General features: G+C 38.9%; 2 protein-coding genes across 3 annotated transcripts in view; both read left to right on the forward strand.

Moving 5' to 3' along the window:
• The first annotated feature begins 438 nt into the window (after positions 1-438).
• Positions 439-9,503, forward strand: ACTR6 (actin related protein 6). Its single transcript, XM_031600396.2, has 11 exons — positions 439-730; positions 1,245-1,362; positions 1,828-1,896; positions 3,538-3,661; positions 4,354-4,489; positions 5,147-5,203; positions 5,620-5,718; positions 5,902-5,980; positions 7,320-7,491; positions 8,289-8,427; positions 9,225-9,503. Exons 1-11 carry the CDS (start codon positions 663-665, stop codon positions 9,352-9,354), a joined length of 1,191 nt encoding a protein of 396 aa, XP_031456256.1. The 5' UTR covers positions 439-662; the 3' UTR covers positions 9,355-9,503.
• A 1,088-nt stretch (positions 9,504-10,591) lies between these two features.
• SCYL2 (SCY1 like pseudokinase 2) overlaps positions 10,592-22,306 on the forward strand; it is a 35,643-nt gene continuing 23,928 nt past the window's right edge. Inside the window, exons 1-3 of one of the 2 annotated variants that reach the window (XM_031600393.2) lie at positions 10,592-10,802; positions 14,994-15,198; positions 21,002-21,159. In XM_031600393.2, the coding sequence (XP_031456253.2) occupies positions 15,022-15,198; positions 21,002-21,159 (335 nt within the window). In that variant the 5' untranslated portion in view covers positions 10,592-10,802; positions 14,994-15,021. Of the gene's footprint in view, positions 10,803-10,884; positions 11,132-14,993; positions 15,199-21,001; positions 21,160-22,306 lie in introns of those variants that run through there. The other variant, XM_031600394.2, reaches the window with a different exon arrangement.

Below are 22,306 nucleotides of genomic sequence, written 5' to 3' on the forward strand. Positions count from 1 at the left end.
TGCCCTTAAAGACGCAGCTATGAAGGATTCCTTCATCCAGCTCTTTTCTCTTGATGCATCTGCACTGAGCCCTGCGCAGGGGGACATAAATGTCACCTGAGAAGGAAAGAAAGGGAGGCTGCATAGGCAGCTCTATGTGTGAATTTCCATGGGCCTGTTGACTTGATTCCTGATCCAATGATTTCTCCAACAAAAAAAATCCCTAACCCTAAATGTAGTACAGGCCATTAAATGATAGCACGACTGATAGAGCAGGAGCTCGTATCTACCAAAGCGCCGTGCCCATGGCTGCCGCCGGGGGGCACTGTGGCGCGCCGCAGAGCCGGAGAAGGCGGGGTTGGGAGTGACGCCGACGCAGGCGCACTGGGGTGCCGGGACGGTTGGGCGGGCTGATGCGCGTCACCTCCCGTGGCGAGCGCTTCCGGGTGGCGTTCGACCAATCGCCGGGCTCGGCGGTTCCTCGAGCGTCGCCGGCATCACGTGAGCAGCGAGCGTCCGGCGGCAGAGGCGGGTGCTCGGCCGGAGGCGGTCCCGCGGCACTCCTGCGTCCCGTCAAGCAACGCGCGCGCGCGCGCTGCACCTCCGCTCTATGGTAACCATTGCGATCCACGGCGGTGGCGGATCAATACTGGGACGGCGGCGGCCGTGGCGCCGTGGGGAGCATGGCGACGCTGGTGCTGGATAACGGCGCCTACAACGCCAAGATCGGCTACAGCCACGCGCACGTCAGGTGAGGCCGCGCGGCGGCGCCGGCGCCGTCCTTTCGTTTCCGATCGCTCCCCGCTGATCTCGGCGCGGACGAGTCAGCCCCTCGCGTTTCCCGCCGCCCGCTCCCGCCGCCCCGCCTCTGCGGCCGCTCTGGGCGCCGCCCCTGCGGCGCGTGCCGGCCACGCCTCTTCCGCCTTCCTTTGGCGGCGCGGGCGCTGCGAGCCGCGGGCTGTTGGGTTACAGAGCGACTTCCTGCCGTGAGCGGGGCTGCCGCACACCTGCTCGGCTGCGCAGCGCCCCGTCCAGCCTGGCCCTGGGCGCCTTCAGGGATGGAGCACCTGCAGCGCTATGTGCAGCCTGCGCCCTATCTCTCTGAGCAGCTGCAATATTTTCTCGCTAGCCTGCATTGATAAATAACTTAAAAATGAGGCGTGGCTGCAAATATATCATTGAAAACGTGCTACTGTGAAAGTGATGCAGAAAGACAGCTCGTGTCTTAAGCTGTGATGTGTAGGAAATGTCTGTGTTTCTCCCAGCGTCATTCCCAACTGCCAGTTCAGATCCAAGACTGCACGCTTGAAAACCTTCACAGCAAATCAACTAGATGAAATCAAAGACCCCTCCGGCCTCTTCTACATTCTCCCTTTTCAGAAAGTGAGTAAGCTATCCCCAATCTAGAATTACAGCCAATTGGAAATTAGTGCTTAATGGAATATATTTCACACAACAGGCCACAGCTGCAGGGTATAGCCTGATATCGTAGACATCCCAGTTCAATAATGTATTCTCATCTATCAAAGAGAATAATGCACATAGGAACCTTCTTTTTTTTAAGGTAGTAGTTAACATATCAATGAAAGATAATAATAACATTCTTTTTTTTGTGTGTGTGTAACATTTATTCCTTGGCATAGAATTCTGTAAGAATTTTGAGATCTTTACTCTCAAATCTCCATTTGTGCTGCTAGTCTATCATGGTTTTTTTGAGATTTTTAGCTGTCTGGTAATTGTTTTTAAAAAATAAAGTAAAATTGTATTTTCTAAATATTTATTTCTAATGGTTGTGTTAGATGTAAATGTATTTTCTAATTAATTTTTTTTTTTTCTAAACTTATACAGGGTTATTTGGTAAACTGGGATGTCCAGAGACAGGTTTGGGATTATCTCTTTGGAAAAGAAATGTATCAAGTAAGACCCTCCTTTGTTTGTTTGTTTAATTACCAATTTCTGTAGGTTACATCCTCACTGAGAGATTTACCGTAAAGACAACAACTATTAAGTAAAACTGATCAGCTTAATTTTCTCCTTGTAAATGATTTCTATTAGAAATCACAGGGATTTTTTAATTTATTATTCTTTTAACGAGGAAAATTACAACTTTGAACTTTGGAGTAGGAGTTTGAAAAACATTTGACACTTTTTTGTGTATATCCATACTGAGTACAATGTATGCATGTTAATGTTAAATTCTTGTCAATCTAATTAAGAGTCCAAGTTAATAAAAAAATAAAAAATTATTTTAGGCAGATAAAGTGTGGTTTAGAGACTAAGGAACTGTTGGTGTGAAGGAGCAGGATGAACTAAGTCAGTGGGCCAAATTACATGAATTAACTATATCTTTAGCTAACAGTTTCCTGCCAACTGATGAATAAAATATAAGGATCTGAAATGTAATTTTTCTTATTTGTGACACCAACTAGATTTAGACCAAGAGGTGTAGTAAGGCTGCTTTTCTGTTTTTTTCTTGTAAAAAATGCTGCATTGTTATTTAAGCTGAAACTTGGGGTGTTTTTATTTTTGTGATACCTAGGAGGGTAGAATTTTACTCAAAATGAAAATAATGTCCCAAAATGCTTAGTTTCTGGGCTTAAAAGTACATACTACTGGATTTTCATATTTAGCTTTCGCTTAAATTTTGGACCTAGAATTCCAGTCAGTCACAATTCTTCACAGGAAGAATTTTTAGTTTTTTTAAATCCCTTAGAGGGGTAAGGGCAATATCAAGGTATGGTGGAAAAAAACTCTGTAAAGTTTTCACAGTTAAACTCAAGAAATCAGTAAATGTAGAAAGACCAGAATCTTTTGCTGGTCTGGCTACAGTTCACTAGTTGGTGTGGAATTTCATCTTGATTAAGTGCTGAGCTGTTGAAGAGATGCTTTTCTATAGTTGGTAGTACCTTACTTGAGTATTGTAGTGTTCTTATGTGTATCTGTTTAAAATGCTGCATTATAGTGTTAAGGATGGTAATGGGAGCAGAGTACATAATGAAGGTGCTCCCTTCTATTATTTTTTAACCCATTAATGTGTTAAGATTCGTCACTGCTCATAAATTCCTTAAAAAGAAAAAATAAGGCTTCTTAAGTTCTACTTTTGTTTCTGCTAACAGATATGGCAAATTATAATTGTGTACCTAAATTCACATTGTTTTCAATCGCTGTAAAACATAGCGTAGAATCAGAGAATGGCTTAGGTCAGAAGGGACTTAAAGATGACCAGGTTCCAACTCCCTGCCATGTGCAGGGCTGCCACTCACCAGCTCAGGCTACTCATGGCCTCATCCAACCTGGCCTTAAACAATTCCAGGGTTGCAGCATCCATAACTTCTCTGGGCAATGTGTTCCAGTGCCTTACCACCCTCTGAGTAAATAATTTCCTCCTAATATATAATCTAAATCTCCCCTTTAGTTTAAAACCATTCTACCTTGTCCTATCACTATCAGATTGTGTAAAAAGTCTGTTTTCCTCCTGTTCATAAGCTCCCTTTAGATACTGGAGTCCACAGTGAGGTCTCCCTGAAAGTAATGGCAATTTTTGTGTATTGTTCATAGGTGGATTTTGTAGATACCAATATTATTATCACTGAACCTTATTTTAACTTCAGTTCAATACAAGAATCAATGAATGAAATCCTATTTGAAGAGTATCAATTTCAAGCAGTTCTTAGAGTAAATGGTGAGTATATCCCATTATCCCATTTTAATTCACATTTATGCCCTGGAAAGTTCAAACTTGGAAATAAATTAATATAAACGTATACATGCATGTGCAGAAATTATTTTGTTTCCTTCCTGAGTAATATGATAGTAGATGTATTCAAACTGGATTAGGCACCCTCCCAGACTACTTCTTTAAGTGCATCATTACTTTAAGTTCAGTTAAAGGAAATTTAAGAGGAGAGAAAGATGGCAGAGATAATTAATATATTTTGAAATAAGATAGCATTTGAGAAAGTCAACCAAGGGTTTGTGTGAAGACTTTCTTCTTTTAGGATTGGTGATGTTTTTTGTTTGTTTTTTTTTTAATTTTGTTCTGAATTAGCAAATAAAATGCAGCATTGTCATGAAATGCATCATTAGACATAGGATATCCCTTTAGATAGACTTGAACAGTCATGTTGCAGTTAATCTGTGTGAACCTTAGGAGAGGAAATAGAGCAAGCACTTGAATCCGTGATAAAGAAAAAAGCAACGAGGTGGGTGGGAATATACAATACTTCATCTTATCGCTATCAAAATTAGTTCATGTGGGGTTGTAATGTTCTGTATTGAGTTCTTGAAAGTCTGGCATTTAAAATTTGAAGCACTTGGATATCAGTGTAAATCAGTGTGTTCATGTAAATATTGAGTAGATTTTCTATATTTCAGCTGGAGCTCTTAGTGCGCACAGGTATTTCCGGGATAATCCATCTGAGCTGTGTTGTATCATTGTGGACAGTGGCTATTCTTTTACACATATTGTACCTTATTGTAGAAGTAAAAAGAAGAAGGAAGCAATTATCAGGTAAACTACATTACTTTTTTTTTTTTTTTTTTTTTAAGAATTGTTTGCTATACATAGAATCATCATATAATCATAGAATGGCCTGGGTTGAAAAGGACCATAATGATCATCTAATTTCAACCCCCCTGCTACGTGCAGGATCACCAACCAGCAGACCAGGCTGCCCAGAGCCACATCCAGCCTGGCCTTGAATGCCTCCAGGGATGGGGCATCCACAGCCTCCTTGGGCAATCTGTTCCAATGCGTCACCACCCTCTGTGTGGAAAACTTCCTCCTAATATCTAACCTAAACCTCACCTGTCTCAGTTTAAAACCATCTCTATCACTATCCACCCTCGTAAACAGCTGTTCCCCCTCCTGTTTTATAAGCTCCCTTCAAATATTGGAAGGCCACAATGAGGTCTCCCTGGAGCCTTCTCTTCTCCAAGCTAAACAAGCCCAGCTCCCTCAGCCTGTCTTTGTAGGGGATGTGTTCCAGTCCCCTGATCTTAGTGGCCCTCCTCTGGACCTGTTCCAAGAGCTCCATGTCTTGTACTGGGGTCCCCAGGCCTGTTCACAGTATTCCAGATGGGACCTCACGAGAGCTGAGTAGAAGGGGACAATCACCTCCCTCTCCCTGCTGAAGTTAACAAAAATCCTTGTGTTACTTCTTTGTAGGATTAATGTTGGAGGAAAACTGTTAACCAACCATCTGAAGGAGATAATCTCTTACAGGTAAAGCATGAGACTTGATATAAAATGAGCAAGTTTGCAAAGATAGTTTATGAATTTTAGATTAAATGCTGTTTAAAGGGAACTGTTGTCTGTTGCAATCAGTTAGCTGCTGTCCTAAGTTAAAATTGTCACTATAAAAATTTAACAGCCTAATTCATCACAGTACCAGGGCTTCTGATGTTGCTGAAACAACCTGTATGTTCACAATGATACTTAAAACTTTCTGAGACAGCTGACTGATAATCTACTGAGACACTTGTCAAATATGTGCTCCAGTGCTAGATTTCTGCAGTTTGAAAACTGGTAACCCATCTCCAATAAATAACTAGAAAGGTGATGCAAAGAATTGTAACAGTTGTCAAACTTAGATTCTATTTTATATGGTAGTTGGTTTTTTTTTGTTTGTTTCTGCACAGGCAGCTACACGTTATGGATGAAACACATGTAATTAATCAAGTAAAAGAAGATGTGTGTTATGTTTCTCAAGACTTTTACAAGGACATGGAGATCGCTAAGTATGTATGCAGTGCTATTAAGTGTAAAACTTGGTACTTCTCAATAATCAATTCATACAAACAAATGAAAATATGCTGTTAATTAGAAAATTTTCAAGTTAAGTCAAAGGAAGTAGTATCAGTATAAGAATGTGAGATTTAGAACTTGTTCTTTATTCTGTTGTATTTTACATTATTTTTCAGATTAAAAGGAGAGGAAAATACTGTAATGGTAGATTATGTTTTGCCAGACTTCAGCACAATCAAAAAAGGATTCTGTAAGGTATTGACATTAGAGTTTTTAAATATTTTTGGACTGTTTTCCTTTGTGCAAGTCTGTTCCTATTTGTTAAAGAGACTTTTTTTGTTTTAGTGCTGTGTTGTAACTTCTTTCTGTTCTATGCCTTAATAGGTTAAATTTTTCAAATGCCAAGTATCCTGAGGTGTATTAATTTGCAGTGTCAAATCTTTAGCTCAGATGCTTGTAGGAATATTGTGTGTGGTTTGAAAACTGAACGATGGCAAAGGCTCCATCTCTTCTTTCCTTATTCTAGTAGAAAAATGGCAAGATGTGTTATCATCTATTTTTGAAGGCTTTGAGATACAATTATGTTGCAGCTTCTCATGAAGATTCCATACACTTTGTAACTGCTGCATAAAACTAAGAATTCATTTAGCTTACATTCTTCCTGAAGCATGTTCCTTTACAGTAATTTACATGTGCTAATGCTAACTTGTAGTATACACACTAATCATCATATAGTTGTAGTATACATAGTAAGCATCAAGAGAAACTGACTTGCTGTCCTCAGATTTCAGATTGCTGTTAGTGCAATACTGTGTTAAATTTGGTTGCAACCACTGTAGCTACCTGGTAATCTGATATGCTGACTTGCTACCTTTCCTGGTGCGGGCAGGTTTCACCTACCTTCTGAGATCTGTAAATTTTCTAGAAAAATTAGATTCTATGCAGGTACCTGAAGGTTCTCTAATTTGCCTCTGAGATAGGAAGGAAAAGCAGACAGCTTGTCACTCTTTTTCTTAGGAAGCTGACGTGAAAATGAAATACTTCTTTCTTTGGCATAGCATTTTATGTCCTGTTATCTAACACTTGCAGATTTCTATGTTTGTGCTGTCATGAAACCTATTCTAAATTATCATGTATCACTATTTCTCCTTTTGCGAAGCTGAAAGGTGTTTTCTCTTTGGTAAGCCTATCTGAATTTCATCTAAGCATGCCAGTAAGTAGAGAGCTCAAAACTGTGCAGTAGAAGAGCTTGAAAAATCTTCACACTAGTGACAACAATTTTAAGTGTTATCCTATTTTTTTTTTTTTTTAGTTGGCCATAGTTTCACTTTCAAAAGCAGTCCCAGTATTTAAAGTATCACTCTTGTGCATACTTATTTTATTTTGCACTGGGCAAATCTGCAGCTGGTAAGTTGATAAATTCAAATTTAATACCAGAGTATGTACTGTTATTATTAAAAGATTTATATGCAATATGGCTTAATGTGGGATATATGTCTTACCACTACTATAATACACGAGAAAAATGAGCTGAATATTCCGGAATATAGCTTCTTTTCTAAAGCAGTGTTTACTATTTCTGTCTTTAATTTAGCCTAGGGAAGAGATGGTGCTAAGTGGAAAATACAAAACTGGTGAACAAATACTTCGTCTAACGAATGAAAGATTTGCAGTTCCGGAAATACTCTTCCATCCTTCAGATATTGGTATTCAAGAGATGGGAATTCCTGAAGCCATTGTTGATTCTATTCAGAATTTACCAGAAGGTATAATTTTATAAGTATTTTGGAAGTTGTTATTTTATTTTAAATTTGTTTTAGCACCCAAAGAGCCATAAGAAGCTAAATACTCTCAATATGGCAGCTAGGCTGTTGTGAACTGTTCTGTCTTTTGGCATGTATTGTGTAGCCTAGAACTGATTATTATCTGTAAGATGCCCACTTGTGCAAGCACAGCTTTGTGGTAGTTCCTAGATTGGCTTCTACTTTTGCTTCAGTTAATCGCCATGTACTGTGTTATTAATGTGATCTACCTGTTACTGATAATGGAATGTACTTAAGTTTTCCTTCAGTGAAAGAAAATTCAGCCTCACCAAAATCAGTCATTTAAGCATCAAACTCTAAAACCTTTCTGACTGCTGTGTTGGATGGAAGTAATATTAGTACCTTCATGTTATAGATGATATCGATGTAGTTAATGTTATTACTACTACAAGGATTTTCATAGGTTTTGTGATGCCATAGAAGGATGGAGGTGTTGAGACTATGAAATGGTACAATTTTTAAGAGTATAAAATAAAATTCATTTTGAAAGGAGAATGTGTTGGCAGGCACGAAATCTAATAGACAACTAAAAGACAACATTGTGATTTTTAGAAATTAAAGAACAATGATTGATCAGTTGTATTTTGCAATGAATACAGCTGTGATGTTGATCACTAGATTATCACAACTTCTTTATGTATTTCTTAACTCATTTCCAATTCATAACAAAATTGGGGAAAAAAAAACTCATCTCTAAATACATCCTTAGTCTCTAACTACAGGTTTTATTTATTTTAAAGAAATGCAGCCTCACTTCTTCAAGAACATTGTTCTGACTGGGGGAAACACACTTTTTCCGGGCTTCAGAGATCGAGTGTATTCTGAAGTGCGATGCCTTACTCCAACTGACTATGATGTTTCTGTTGTTCTCCCTGAAAAGTAAGTCCTAAACTGTACTGAACAAACTATCATGCAGGACTTCTTTTGCTGATAAAAAGATACATAATATTTATATTAATCCTTTTAAGTGAACCAAAATCGTTCAAGAACAATTGTTTGAATTTGTTGTATTTTCAGAGAAATTGAATGTATTAGAGACCATCTGCTTGTCTGGTATATTGCCTAATAAAATTAAGCACACAAGTAGTTGTTTCCAGGATGAGTGTTATAAATAGATCAGTAAGACTGTAGTCTCATTAAGAGAAGTGGATACGTAAGCATGCGTGATTAGAGTTTAGTACTTAAAAGAATAATTAGTATATGAATGCTGACATGTCAGTGTTAATGCAGGCACTTCAGGAACTTGAAGGAATAACATCTTTGAAGAGTGTGAATATATGGTAGAGGCAAAACAAGTAGTCTTTGATCACATAAAAGATTACCTTTTAAAGAATTACTAGGGAATATTTTTGAATATTAAAGGATAGTCACCTACTCAAAGAAAATATGAAGATATTGCTATTTCCTGCCCCCTTCACACCTGCCTCCCAAAAGTTACTTAATTTTTTATGAAATGGGAAGTCAGCCCTGGCCAAGTTTCAGACTTTGTCTCAAAACTTGACTGGAGCTGGATGGTTTCATTTAGCAGTCAAAAAAAAAATCACTGAGAACAGTCTTTTCTGATTTGATATATTTTTGATAGATATGGTCAAATAAAAGTATGCAGTGATGATTTCCAAGAACTGTATTTTAAATGAACTTGCACAAGATTGACAATGGTTTTGTTCATTTTTCAGCCCCATTACTTATTCTTGGGAAGGTGGGAAGCTCATTTCTGAAAATGACGATTTTGAAGACTTGGTAGTAACCAGAGAAGATTATGAAGAACATGGACACAATATATGTGAAGAAAAATTTGATATTTAATTATCATAGTTGGTTATATTGTTATTCCATTGTTTTACTCAGAGTGGAGCTCTGAGCTGTTCTCTGTCAGTTAGGATTGTGTTTTAGCTTTCCTATACTTCATTGGATTGGGAGAAGTTCATTTTCAGAATAAAGTTTTACAAGCCTAATTTTTACTGACTGCTTCATTATGTTCTTAGTGCAAAAAGTCTTAATAGTGTGAGGCAAAATAGTGAATACTAATATTGGTATAACACATGGGATAATTTGATTTTTATTTTTTTTTTCCCTAAAATAAATGTTACTCTCATGCAACTGAATGGACATTGAACTATTATTAAAAGGTCACTTCAACTTTGCCCATTCTGAAAATGAATATGTGAGTCTTGGTTATGATTATGTTAGCGAACAGTCATGAGAGGAATAGAAATGTGACCTCTGCTATTGGTAATATGCATAGACTTTGAGAAAAAGAAATTGGAAAATTTCCTTCTTAAAAAGAGATTGAGAGTTAGTGGGTTGTGGTTTTTCTGTTTATTTTTTAGGAGAGCAAGTAAGTTACCTCCTCTTCTCATTTTTCTGGAATCTCTACTAGGTTTGCATCTGAGGTAAACCAAGTCTGCAGCTGTGGCCTGGTTACTCATATCTGTTTAGGCAACACGTAACCCATCTGTCAGCATATGAACTCAGGACAGTGTATAAACAGGAACAAAATTAAGCTTATGCTGCTGTGCCAGGCTATTGTAGGTAACAAAGGAGGGAATAGTGCAGAGCTGCATCAGGGGAGGATCAGGTGGGGGTTAGGGACGGGGTTCTTCAAAGGGCAGTGGGCGTAGGACAGGCTGCCCAGAGCAGTGATCGCAGCCTCAACCTGGACAGTGCTTTCAGACACACAGCTTGATTTCTGGTGGTGCTGCGTGGAGCCAGGAGTTGGACTCAGTGATCCCTCCCAGCTCGGGATATTCTATGATTCCACAGCTGAGCCGCTTGAAAAGGACTACTGCCGTTTGCAAAACGTTCATATGAAAGTTTTACGTGCAAAGCATGTAAAGCTTTGCTTTCACATTTTACAGGTATTTTTACTGCGTGACATCAGTCCTCTCTCTTGATACGTAAGCTCTAGAGCAACCATACCTAATTTTATAAAAACAGAGGAAGGTATCACTTCACGAGCGGCGCCTCACACGCCGCCCTCCTCAGGGCGCCCCCCGAGGCGCGCAGCCCGACGAGCCGCCATAACGGAAGCGGCTCATCACTTCCCGCCCTCCGCCGCCGCCTCGGCCCTGCCCCTGCGGGGCGGAAGTGAGCCGCGCGCAGGCCGCCCCTCTCCCGGCGCCGTGGCTCTCGCTATGGAGTAGCCGGAGCGGGACGGGACGGAGCCAGCGGCGGAGCTAGCTGACAGCCGGTCCTCCGGGCCCACAGGGCGACGGGCGGCCGGGTCCCGCGCCGGCGGTTCGCCCCGGGCTCAGGTGAGAGGCGCGGCCCGGCCCCGCGGGGCCACCCGGGGCCTAACGCTGCTGCGCGGGGGCTGCGGGTGCGCGGCCAGAGGGCGGCGTTCGGGCCCGAGGGGGGAGGGAGGGCTGCCGTCCCGACAGCGGGGCGGGTGGGGGAGCGGGCCGGAGTGCGACCCCTCCCGCCCGGGGGCAGCTGCGGGGAGGGGTTCCGTTGCGGGTCCGCTCTGACTGTAAATAACAGTCATTCGGTGGGGCGGAGGGCCGGCCCGCGAGAGGCCGTTTAGGTCAGAGCTCTCCTGTTAACGTGGGACCGGCACAACCGTCTTCCGTCAGTTCTTGTTAAGGTATCAGCTGCAGTTCAGTACCAAAATGTTAGAAGGGGAAGAAAAAAAATACCCCACCAAAAAAAAAAATCCCAAAAAAACAAAGCCGTGAAGGTGACTTATTCTGGGGATTTATTTTGGATTTTATTTCAATATTTTCATTGTTTTGATTCATTTCTTGTTGCTGTGAAGGCTGTTGCTGCTCCCCTCGCACAGTGGCTGTCACCGTGCTGATGTCTTTCTGCTGATGTGTGTCAGCACAAAGACCACTGCACTTGTGAGGGGAATCATGAAAACGATGCCCTAAGCAAATGCTGCGTTTCCTTTTAGGGTTGGTTCCAGGTTCTGTAGACTTGGTGTAGCTGTCAGGCTCTTGCTGTCATCGACTCGTTATCAATAACCCTTCCTGTTCAAACAGAAGGAAAGCAAAGTTTTTAAGCATAATTACATGTCCTGTGTTGCTTGTCTGTGCACTATTACTCGTAAGATCTTATGCTTTTCTCATTTGCTACCTTTCAATTTGAGCTGACATTGTCATTCTTGGTAACAGACTTGCTTTGTTGCCCTGTGGCTGTTAATTCTGCTATGAGTAGTAATTCAGTCTTATAATAACCGAACAATTGAACAGTTTCCTGCAGTTGAGAACTAAAGTTACATGTTTCAGGTATGGTCAATAACATTAAGATTTGTGGTATTATAGTTATTTCCCAAAACAGAATGTTTGTTTTTTCCTCATGGATTTTCAAAGTACACTGTTCTTGTTGATGTAAATGTTTTTATTGAAATCAATAATAACCATCATTTTCACAGAGCCGAAAAAAAAAGGCTTCTTTTAGAACACAGTCCAAATGTTGACGTGAGGATTTCTACAAATGTATAAACAGCTTTTGATAGACTTAAAACCAAAACTGCTTACTGAGGAGTACGTTTCTCAGTACTCCTTTTCCTTAGCTGAACAAATCAGTAATTTGTGTACTGTCAAGCTGGAGATGAACAGGTTGGACAGGGCCTGCTAGGATTGCTGTTTAAATCCTGACCCTTCAAACACATGGATGTTGTGGTCATCCTCACCTACTGGCTTTTCTAGCCTTCTCACTGTAGTTAATCTGTCACCCACAGTAGAGGGCAGTTCTGAATTAATGAATGCTGCACCATTTTTTTCCACTGGCTGGCTACAGAAGCTCTCTTTCAGGTTTATACAAAGGAATGTGAGCGTACGTGTGCACACGTTTTCTTCATCCTATCTCTGCAACTAATTTTGTGGAACTCTCCAGTTTTGAGAATTGCAACAGAAGAATGTGCTGCACTGATGCTATAGAAGACTCGTCAGTAGGGAGTGAATGAAACAGAATACAAATAGCACAAAATTGAACAGCAAGTAGATGAGATTTGTGGTTATTTTAAACTCGTTAAAATTGATTTTATAGTCCTTTAATATAGATAGTTTGTCCTTTGACATAGCTGCAGAAAAAGTTCTAGGGATTCCTACCACTGTGTTCAGAATATTCTGTGATCCTTATTGCCACTTATTCATCAGGTTAATAAAAAGTTCATTTATAAAGGAATATTGGACAGTGTCTGATAACTGTTTGATCTTGGGCTGCACAGTTAAGAATTGTATGCGTTTGTCCATAGCATAACTGACAAAGTTGATTTATTGTTATAAAATGTCACTTATAAATAGTAGTATAATTTAATAAAGGAATTCCGTGTTTCCATAGTTTATTTCCAGATTTTCTCAATAAAACAATACATACCAAGAAAGTACATAATTATTCTTATCTCATTGGACTTAGACTACTCAGTCTCAGTGCCTATTATCTAAAGCTTCCGGTCCCCATAATTAAGACCTTCTTCATCCTGCATATGCATCATATCTGCTTCTGCTCCTGAGTGATCCTGATGGAGCCATAACTGCTACTTCCTGTTTTAAAGCTGAGTATGAGATTGAGATCTGTGCAGCTAATGCCTTTCTTTTTTTATACTAATATGTCTTTTATATATAAAACATTTTCTTGAATTTTTGATTTTGGTACTCTCTTTAGAAGTGCAAAATTGTGTTGCTCATCTGACATGGCTGTTGGAGGAACATCTTTTGAGTCACAGCAGGAGTGTGTTTCTACATTTCACTGTGGAGTCATACTGAAAACGGGATGTAACTGCAACAGTAATCAATATAGGGCAACATAGCTGTGATGCTTCCAGCACTGGGCTAAGGTCTAGATTTGCTTAAAAATACATCTTCACTGGAATGAATTCTTCAGTTACTCTTTTTTTTTTTTTTTTCTTCTTTTAAGAGAAAATTTGCCTACTATGTTAATTTTCTCTTTTAGGAAAGGGGGAGAAAGATTGCATGTCTGAAGTGTGGTCAATTTCGGTCAAGTTTGACTGAAATACACAAATGCCAGAGATAAATTGCTACAGATTTGTGAGACTGAGGAATCACGGAGAAGAAACAAGCTCCATCTCTGCCTTGAATATGGAAAATGTTATAATAAATGCATATCTGATTAGACTCCAGATAATCTGTGTAGACCAGAACAATGCCCTGTGATGCCTGAGCAGTGGGAAGAGCTTTAGTTTGTTCAAATAGATCAGGTGGACGTTGAGGCTGATTGGCCCCAGTGCTCCCTGGGTTGCTTGTTACTGTCTTCTGCTTATTTTGCCATCATTACCAAGGCTTGGAAAACATCTGTATCACAACTGACTCTGGTCTCTTCCATTTGATTAGCAGTGACATTCTCTATGTTTCAAGGTAGTTTTGCATAAATTACAATCTAATAAATTGAGTATATAACAAATAAAGCTGTGTTTCAGCATGTTTGCTAATGTGTTATCATAGGTTTATTCTACAAGTTGAAGAAATTAGTATTCTTCATACCTTATATGAAAGGAAGAATGAAGAAATATTCTTCAATATTTCTTCAAAATATGCCATATGATACCGATTCCAGGAAATCATTTCTCTTTGCATTCTCTCTTTGTGCATATACCGATAAAGAAGATGAATGCCTGTCTCTCTCTTTCTCTATTTCTTTCTTGTCTCCATTCTTTTTCACATATCCATTATCAGAAAGACAATTGTATAAATGTGGCATATCCTTCAAACTTTTCTCTGGCAGAAAAGAGAAATCAGATTTTTTTGAACTAATCATGTCAACTTAGGAAACTGTGTAAGTACGCAGTAGAGGGAGAGGAAAGTGAAATGAACTGTAAGGAGTCACAGTCGTTTAGCTCTCAAATTTGCAAAGATTATGCTAATAAACTTACATGTACAATTTTGTTGAAAAAAGCATAAAAAAGCAGTTTCTTGTTTCCTACTTTCACAGCAGCTGATCACCTCCTGAATACTCAGGTCAGACAAATAATGTCAGCAATACTAATGGATAAAGTACTGAATTTTGAGCTTGTGTTTGTTAGTCACGATGTGGGAAAGAACAGTTTGATTTTTTTTAATTGTCTTCTGCATAATAGAAATCATTCTTAGGCTGAGGAATATTTTCCCTCAGAAAATATCTAATTCCACGAACACTGAATTGATGGATTCTGGTTTCATTCATCTTTGGTTCTGCTGATTGATATTAATATAGAAGCTGTGAACTTTTCCTTTCACAAGAGCAGTTTATAGATTCTCTTAATTGATCCAATCACCTTTTTTTTCAATAAATGGTTGAGTTTTTCAGTCCTCAGTTGCTTTGATAGATCTTATGAAGAGTAATCAACAGATTCAGCAGCTACTGAGGAGGAGTAGCAAGGACATTCAGCCCCAGGCCTCAAGTATTCTACGGATCTTTGGTCAGATGACCTTAATATTATTTTCAACATTTGTCTTTGTTTATAGAATTTCTAAAAGACTATGAAGCTTTTTTTCTTGTCTTTTTAGGATAGTACGTTGGTGTACAGTTGGCACAATGGAGTCCATGCTGAATAAGTTGAAGAGCACTGTTACAAAGGTAACAGCTGATGTCACCAGTGCAGTCATGGGAAATCCCGTTACCAGGGAATTTGATGTAGGTCGACATATTGCCAGTGGTGGTAACGGTCTTGCCTGGAAGATATTTAATGGAACTAAAAAATCGACAAAGCAGGTGAGTTGTCAAGTAACAACTTATGTTTACAAGTGTTAATAACAGACTGGTAGGTATCATTGGTGATATTCAAAAGGAAAATCCAGCTGTGCCGACAAATGGCGAGAGCCTAATATTGAATTGAAGACCCCAAAATTATTTAAATATGATGTTAACAGCTACTTAAGTGAGCTTTGCTGCTGTAGTTATAGCGTACAGCTCAAGACCAAGATCAAGAACTGATTTGAGTTAACTGACCTGACAAGAAAGGTGAGGTTGGTTTGTTTGTTTTAACACGGTTCATTTCTCCAGCTTAGTTTACCTCGCAGTTTTGAAGCACAATTATACTGGCTTTTTACAGCATTAAAAGATGATGAACCGTGCCATTATTTGATCTCAGCAAAACAGGCTGTGATTTTTTTTTTTGTTGTTCAGCTTTGACACACGAGTTGAAGGGTTAGAAATGTTATTAAGAAATGAGATACAGAGGCAGAAATGTATTGCATAGTGGAGGAGGGTGTGGAGGAAGAGAATTTTCCCTCCATTGTGCAACTTTCAGACCAGTATTGTTGCCAGAGAAGTAACTCTTTCTTGAAGTGTTACAGTTTAGAGCACTAGTATATGTGCTTTTGCTTCACTTGAAGCTGCACATATAGATAAAAGTGGGGCTGTAACTTTGGAAGAAGGTTTGTCTTTAGTAATGACAGAGATGATGGGATTGATTGCACCTTCAGCAAGTTTGGGGATGAAACACCAAGCTGAGTGGCGTAGTTGATACGACAGAAGGAAAGGATGCCTTCCAGAGAGGCCTGTGGGTCCACATGAGACTAATGAAGTTTAACAAGGCCAAGTGCAAGGTGTGGAGAAGGACTTGGGGTTCTGGTGGACAGAAAGCTAGACATGAGCCAGCAGTGCATGCTTTCAGCCCAGAAGGCCAACAGTATCCTAAGCTGCATCAAAAGAAGGGTGGCCAGGAGGGCAAGGGAAGGGATTATTCCCCTCTATTCTGCCTTTGTGTGGCCCTGTCTGGAGTGCTGTCTCCAGGCCTGGGGCCCCCAGCACAAAAAAGATGTGGAGCTGTTAGAACGGTCCAGAAGAGGGCCACAAAGATGATCAGAGGGCTGGAGCACCTCTCCTGTGAAGAAAGTTTGAGAGATCCGGGCTTGTTCAGCTTGGGGAAGACTCCAGGGATAGTTCATTTTTGTCTTCCAATACTTATAATGAACTTTATAAGTCGGTCTCCCCTCTTTTTATCACAATCTGATAGTGATGGGAATAGGGGGAATGGTTTTAAACTAAAAGAGGAGATACTGAGATTAGATACTGGGAGGTATCTTTCACTCAGAGGATAGTGAGACACAGGCTACCCAGAGAAATTGTGAATGCCCCATCCTTGGAGGCATTTAAGACCAGGTTGGATGGAGCTCTGGGCAGCCTGGTCTGGTGCATAGCATCCCTGCAAGGGGAAGGAGGATTGGAACTAGATGATCTTGAAGGTCACTTCCAACCCAATCGATTCTATGAATCAATGAGAAACAGAGTTTAAAAGCTGGTGTTGTAGAACATGATTTTATTGATTGGGAGAAATATGAAATATCTTTTTAAAACTTGGTGAGAAAATAGAATATTCTTTGATAAAGTAGAAGATGCAGTTAGACTTGATGCTGAAGTAATATGAAGTCACTTGCAGAATGAATCAGCTTGCTGTAAATGTGCCAAAAGAAATGGTCAGAGTAACTTACTTCAGTAAGCATGTATACAGCCTGTCACATGGTAGCTAGTGGAGAAGTTTAGTATGCAGAATAAATACTGTGTGGGAATTGTGTGATCTATGTCAAAATCTGCATATTGTTCAGTATATGTTGTACCATGTTTCTCATGCATCTGTCTAGCCATGACAGGATTTTACTCATAGTACTTACTGAATTTATCAAATGTGCTGAATTTATGTTTGTTTTGTGTTGGTGTTTGGTTTTATTCAATCATACAGTGCAGTAATAATATTGAAAGTCTTGGTAGGTTTTATGCAATCTCCATGTTCCATAAGCAAGTGACCTGTAGTGGGCGTAGCTTTGAGGGTATGGAGTGTTGTAGTTTCTTTCCCTCTGCCCAACTGATAGAGTATATGGAAATCCATTCCTGTAAATAGTTGTGTGTTGTTTATTTTCCAAGCCTTTGAATGGTTGTCTGACTGTTGATTTAAAAGGGTGTTAGTTCAGATGTTACCATATTTGAACCTGCATTCTCTCTGTAAACCTTGACTAACACCTGTACATTTGTCTACCATCATCAGTCATTAAAAATACAGCAACAGTTGTATTGCACAGAACGTTAGCTGGCAATTACCATTCATTATTAATATTGTAGGTAGGAAACATCATGTCAACATTCAGTTTAATATTGCAAAAGACATCAGGACAAAACATTCTGTTCTGCTGGGTCTGTTCTTTAGCATTACTTTGTATTTCTTTTGCATGGGCCTTTAGAAGGTTGGTTGGGCAGTATGGAGGAGGCTGACTGTCGTACTCCAAGTGGTTGCAGTCACTTCTGTCATGTGCTGAATGCAATTCCTGCGTTGCAAATGTGTGTATCTAACTTGGAGCTACTAGCTCTTACCATGTTTGTTTGTTTACAATAAATGTGTATAATGATCAAACAAAGAGGATGTAAGGCTTAATTGCCCTTCTTGTTATTTTACAACACAAGTAGTAATTTAAGTCATTGTAGCCATGTAAAATAGCTAAATTGGAGTTTCAGTATTGCATCAGCAGTTTGTTTCCCTGAACAAATGGAAGTCAGCAGCTGAAGTTAAAATTTCAAATGTGAATTAATTTTAATTCTATGACATATACAAAAAATTCAAAGCTTCAATCTCCAGTGACAGCAGATATGTATGATAGTATTCTTTCATTTCATATATATATATATATATATATTTTAAATGTCTCATCTATTCTTGCTTACTTTATAGGTGGCTGAACAATAACCTAACATAATGTGAGGAAATTACTGTCTTGTGCGCTTGTGTTTGGTGGTGTTTGCTGTTTATTTGAAATATTTTTGAGTCTTTCTTGTTTTACCTTCCAGTTATACAGCATGTTACATGAAGCAACACATTGCTTATTTTATAGTATTTATTTCTGCCCATTGTGGATTTGCTTACGTAGTCTGAATTTGCTGATGTTCTTCTGACATAATATGGCACCTTTTTTCCAATTAGAGTAATCAGAAGGAAATACACAGGGTAAAGTTACTTCAGGATGTTCGTGGTGGCTTGATAGTAAAAAGTAATAGAAAATAGTAAAAAGTAGTAGAAAAGTAGTAGAATAAGATAGTGGCTCCCACTTTGGGGCTGTTGTAGTCATGATTAGTTTTTATTGTCATAGTACTAGATGTAGGTAAATCAGCTTTTTGGATTTCAGCTATAGTACTTCTGTAATTGAAGCTTTCTATTATTTAAACTTTGAGGGCAAATTCATTTCAAAAGTTAAATGGTAATGTATTCTTTGTGACTAAAACAACCTGATGGGAAAGTAGAGTTAACGTTGTAGAGAAACATTGTCTAACTATTAAAAAAAAAAAAATCTGTAGGAAAATCTTTTCTGGCAAAAGACCAGTGTAACACTGGAATGCTATTTCCAGTGTTTTAATTCAGAGAATATTTTAATTCAGAGACTATTTTGCTTTGCACAGTGGGAGGCTTTGGTAAAACATCATGTGTTTTCATATTGAGTGGCATTTGATTATTCATTAAAAACAAAAAAAGTGAGTGCATTTGGGTAAAATTGAGAAGAAATATAAAAGGCAAAGCAAACAATTTCTAAAATCAAGTGCTCCTTTGATTTTGTTTACAGCTTAGTCTTTAACAACATGATCACATTAAATCTTTTGCACAAGAGCACCGCATCATTCGAATCATAGGGTAGATGACAGACTGCTGTCATCCAGCATTCTGTGGGTTGTTCTTCCTTCCATATTGTCCTGTGCTAGGTCTCTGCTGTTACTACTGTACACTATTCTAAATCTCCTGAAAAGAGTGATTGAGTTTCTCTGATGTCCACCACTACGGTGCTCGGTTGTTTTTCATATTGTTAACATCTTTCCTCAACATACAGTGAAATAGGGAGGACGAATTGATGCTGTTGCATCATTACATTTTCACAGCTCTTAAGAGCTTTTATTTAGAAATGCCTTATAGTTGTGTTTGCCTCTTTAGCAACACACGTACTCAGTGTTTCTGCAGTCTTTGTGTGGCTTGCCTTCCTCTCAGTGGTGAAAAAGAAAGCATTACATGACTAGGTGGCCTGGTTGCCTTTTGTTGTTGGAAGCAGAGTACATCAGGAGCTTAGAATGGAAACGATGGAGCACAGGTTACTGAGAATCAGCGAGTGTGGTGGCACTATTTATTTTCTTTCTCTTGGTCATGGCCTTTGTTGATAGAAATCAGCAATACTTAAATACTTTTTTTTTTTCTTTCTTGAGAATAGGGTAGGGCTTGCTTTCTAATATTGACTTTTCACTACTGCTACCCTCTTAAGATTTGGGAAATACTTTTTTATGTTTATAAGGTGTTTGGCTAGTTAAGTATGGGTGCAAGTGTACTTTCTTTCCAACTGATTTATTTGTCTTTAGTAGCTTTCATGGTGGATGTGTCCAGTTGCTGATTTTTCTTTCTTTGTTGCTTTTTTTTTTTTTTTTAATTTCATATCCTCCTCTGTAATTTTGAAGTTTCATTTAAATTCCTTAGTTTTCTCCCACTCCATTTGCAGAGGTTCATTGGAAAATCTATTTCCTCTCTTTTAGCATTTACTACGTTTCTGGGACTGATTTTACACATTCAGGAATTTTTTATTATGCTTAATGTGTTGTCATAGAATGGACTGGGTTGAAAAGGACCACAGTGATCATCCAGTTTCAACCTCCCTGCTCCCTGGTCGCCAACCACCAGACCAGGCTGCCCAGAGCCACATCCAGCCTGGCCTTGAATGCCTCCAGGGATGGGGCATCCACAACCTCCTTGGGCAACCTGTTCCAGTGCATCACCACCCTCTGTGTGGAAAACTTCCTCCTAATATCTAACCTAAACCTCACCTGTCTCAGTTTAAAACCATCTCTATCACTATCCACCCTCGTAAACAGCTGTTCCCCCTCCTGTTATAAGCTCCCTTCAAATACTGGAAGGCCACAATGAGGTCTCCCTGGAGCCTTCTCTTCTCCAAGCTTAACAAGCCCAGTTCCCTCAACCTTTCTTCATAGGAGAGGTCCTCTGATCATCTTAGTGCCCTCCTCTGGACCTGTTTCAAGAGCTCCGTGTCCTTCCTGTATTGGCGGCCTCAGGTCTGGACTATCATGGGAATGATCAGGTTAATTGATCTCTCAGATGTTATTCAGCACAAGTTCTCTCTTATGAAAGTGTACTTCAATATGGAACGTACTTGTTTGGAACAGAACTTTCAGAAAGAGTATAGTTTAATGAAACATCTCTTAATGCCAAATGAGTGAGTACCCTCACAATATTTTATTTATTCATAGTTAATATAAATGCTTTTGTCTACCTAAAAATCAAGCTGATTTCTATCTTGCTAACCTGCTGTTGTATAATTCTGTAGAAAATGATTGTAGTTTATGCAATAGTTTGTAAGGTATGGAAAATAGCTGGAACAGAATAAGGACAATATGTAGCTATAGACATATATGGTAGTGCTTCTTGCACTGGTGGAATTGTACTGTTGATTTTTTTAAAAAAGTATGCATGTACCTAATTTTATACGTTTAATTTTTTTGATATGTTATGTACTGAGTGAATTTCATTGGTTATTTCTAGGAAGTGGCTGTTTTTGTGTTTGATAAGAAGCTAATAGACAAGTATCAAAAATTTGAAAAGGATCAGATTATTGATTCTTTAAAACGAGGTGTTCAGCAGCTAACGAGGCTTCGACACCCTCGACTGCTTACTGTTCAACATCCATTGGAAGAATCTAGGTAAGCTATAGTAAAGGTGAGAACAGGCTTTCTTAATTATTGTTTTGTTATTGATTATAAAAAGTCTGGAACATTCAGCACTTCGATCTGATGAGGTTCAAGTTTAATATATTTTCTCAGTGAGAATGGTCTTTTCTCCATCCTCAAATCTTCATTCACCAAGTCTTAGCATGCATCCTTGGTGTGAATCTAATTGATAATCTGTTGCATGATCTAAGTCCTACTGCAGCTGGAGGACTACACGCGACAATTACAGCAAGGGTGTTTAGTAGTTCAATTAATTCACTTTTAAAGAGCCTTTTAAATTTGTTTTCTTTTAAAAAATTGTTCATTTATTTTTTTCCATTTATGAGATTGGGGACTGTTGGCAAATTGTACTTCTGTGGGCCATATGCATTTTGAAGATCCTCAGGTACCAAATGAAGGAGACAAATTTGTATTTTTTTAGTATTAATTTGATTTTTATAAGATTGGTCATTAGGTACAATAATGAGTTAGTTTTACACCTTTATTATTCAATTACAGTGATAAGAGCACACTAAAATCTGATAAATAAAATGAAGATTTAATGTTAAAATAGAAAGCTGATCCTACTGAGGAAGGTCATGAAGCTTTTCAACATCTTCCAAGGAAGTTTTTTCTAAGTAGAGTCTAATAAAGATTCATGTAAATTACCTTTCAAACTTGTCCACTTTTTATTCTGTCTTTATTCCTGCATATTTCCAAAGACACTGCTTTTTACTTGCTAAGAAAGCCATGGGAATACTTTTTTATCTCTGCAATGCCTACTTTGGGAAAGATTTATTGGATCAAATGACAACTGCGTATTCATATATATCTTTCCTCCTGTTCTAAAGTCATTTGGTTTAGTATGCTCCTTGTATAAGTCCAAGGTGGATTGCTAATTGAAGAGAGCTGTCAATATTGTATAGTAGTAAATAAACTATCATAACCAATTTAATGTCCTATGGTTGTCTTAGTCATTTTTTATGCAGGTGAGTTGTATATCCTAGGATATACCTCAAGGTTTTCACTTAAAACTGTCATGGTGTTTCAGTTGAGCCAGAAACCTTGTATTTTTTCCTTAAAGAAGAAGGTGGTAAGATTCATACCTTGGAGAGATAAGAAAGCTTTGGTATTTTTTCTG

This window comes from Phasianus colchicus, chromosome 1 (genome assembly GCF_987193195.1).
Source record: "Phasianus colchicus chromosome 1, bPhaCol1.hap1.1, whole genome shotgun sequence".
Taxonomy (NCBI): Eukaryota; Metazoa; Chordata; class Aves; order Galliformes; family Phasianidae; genus Phasianus; species Phasianus colchicus.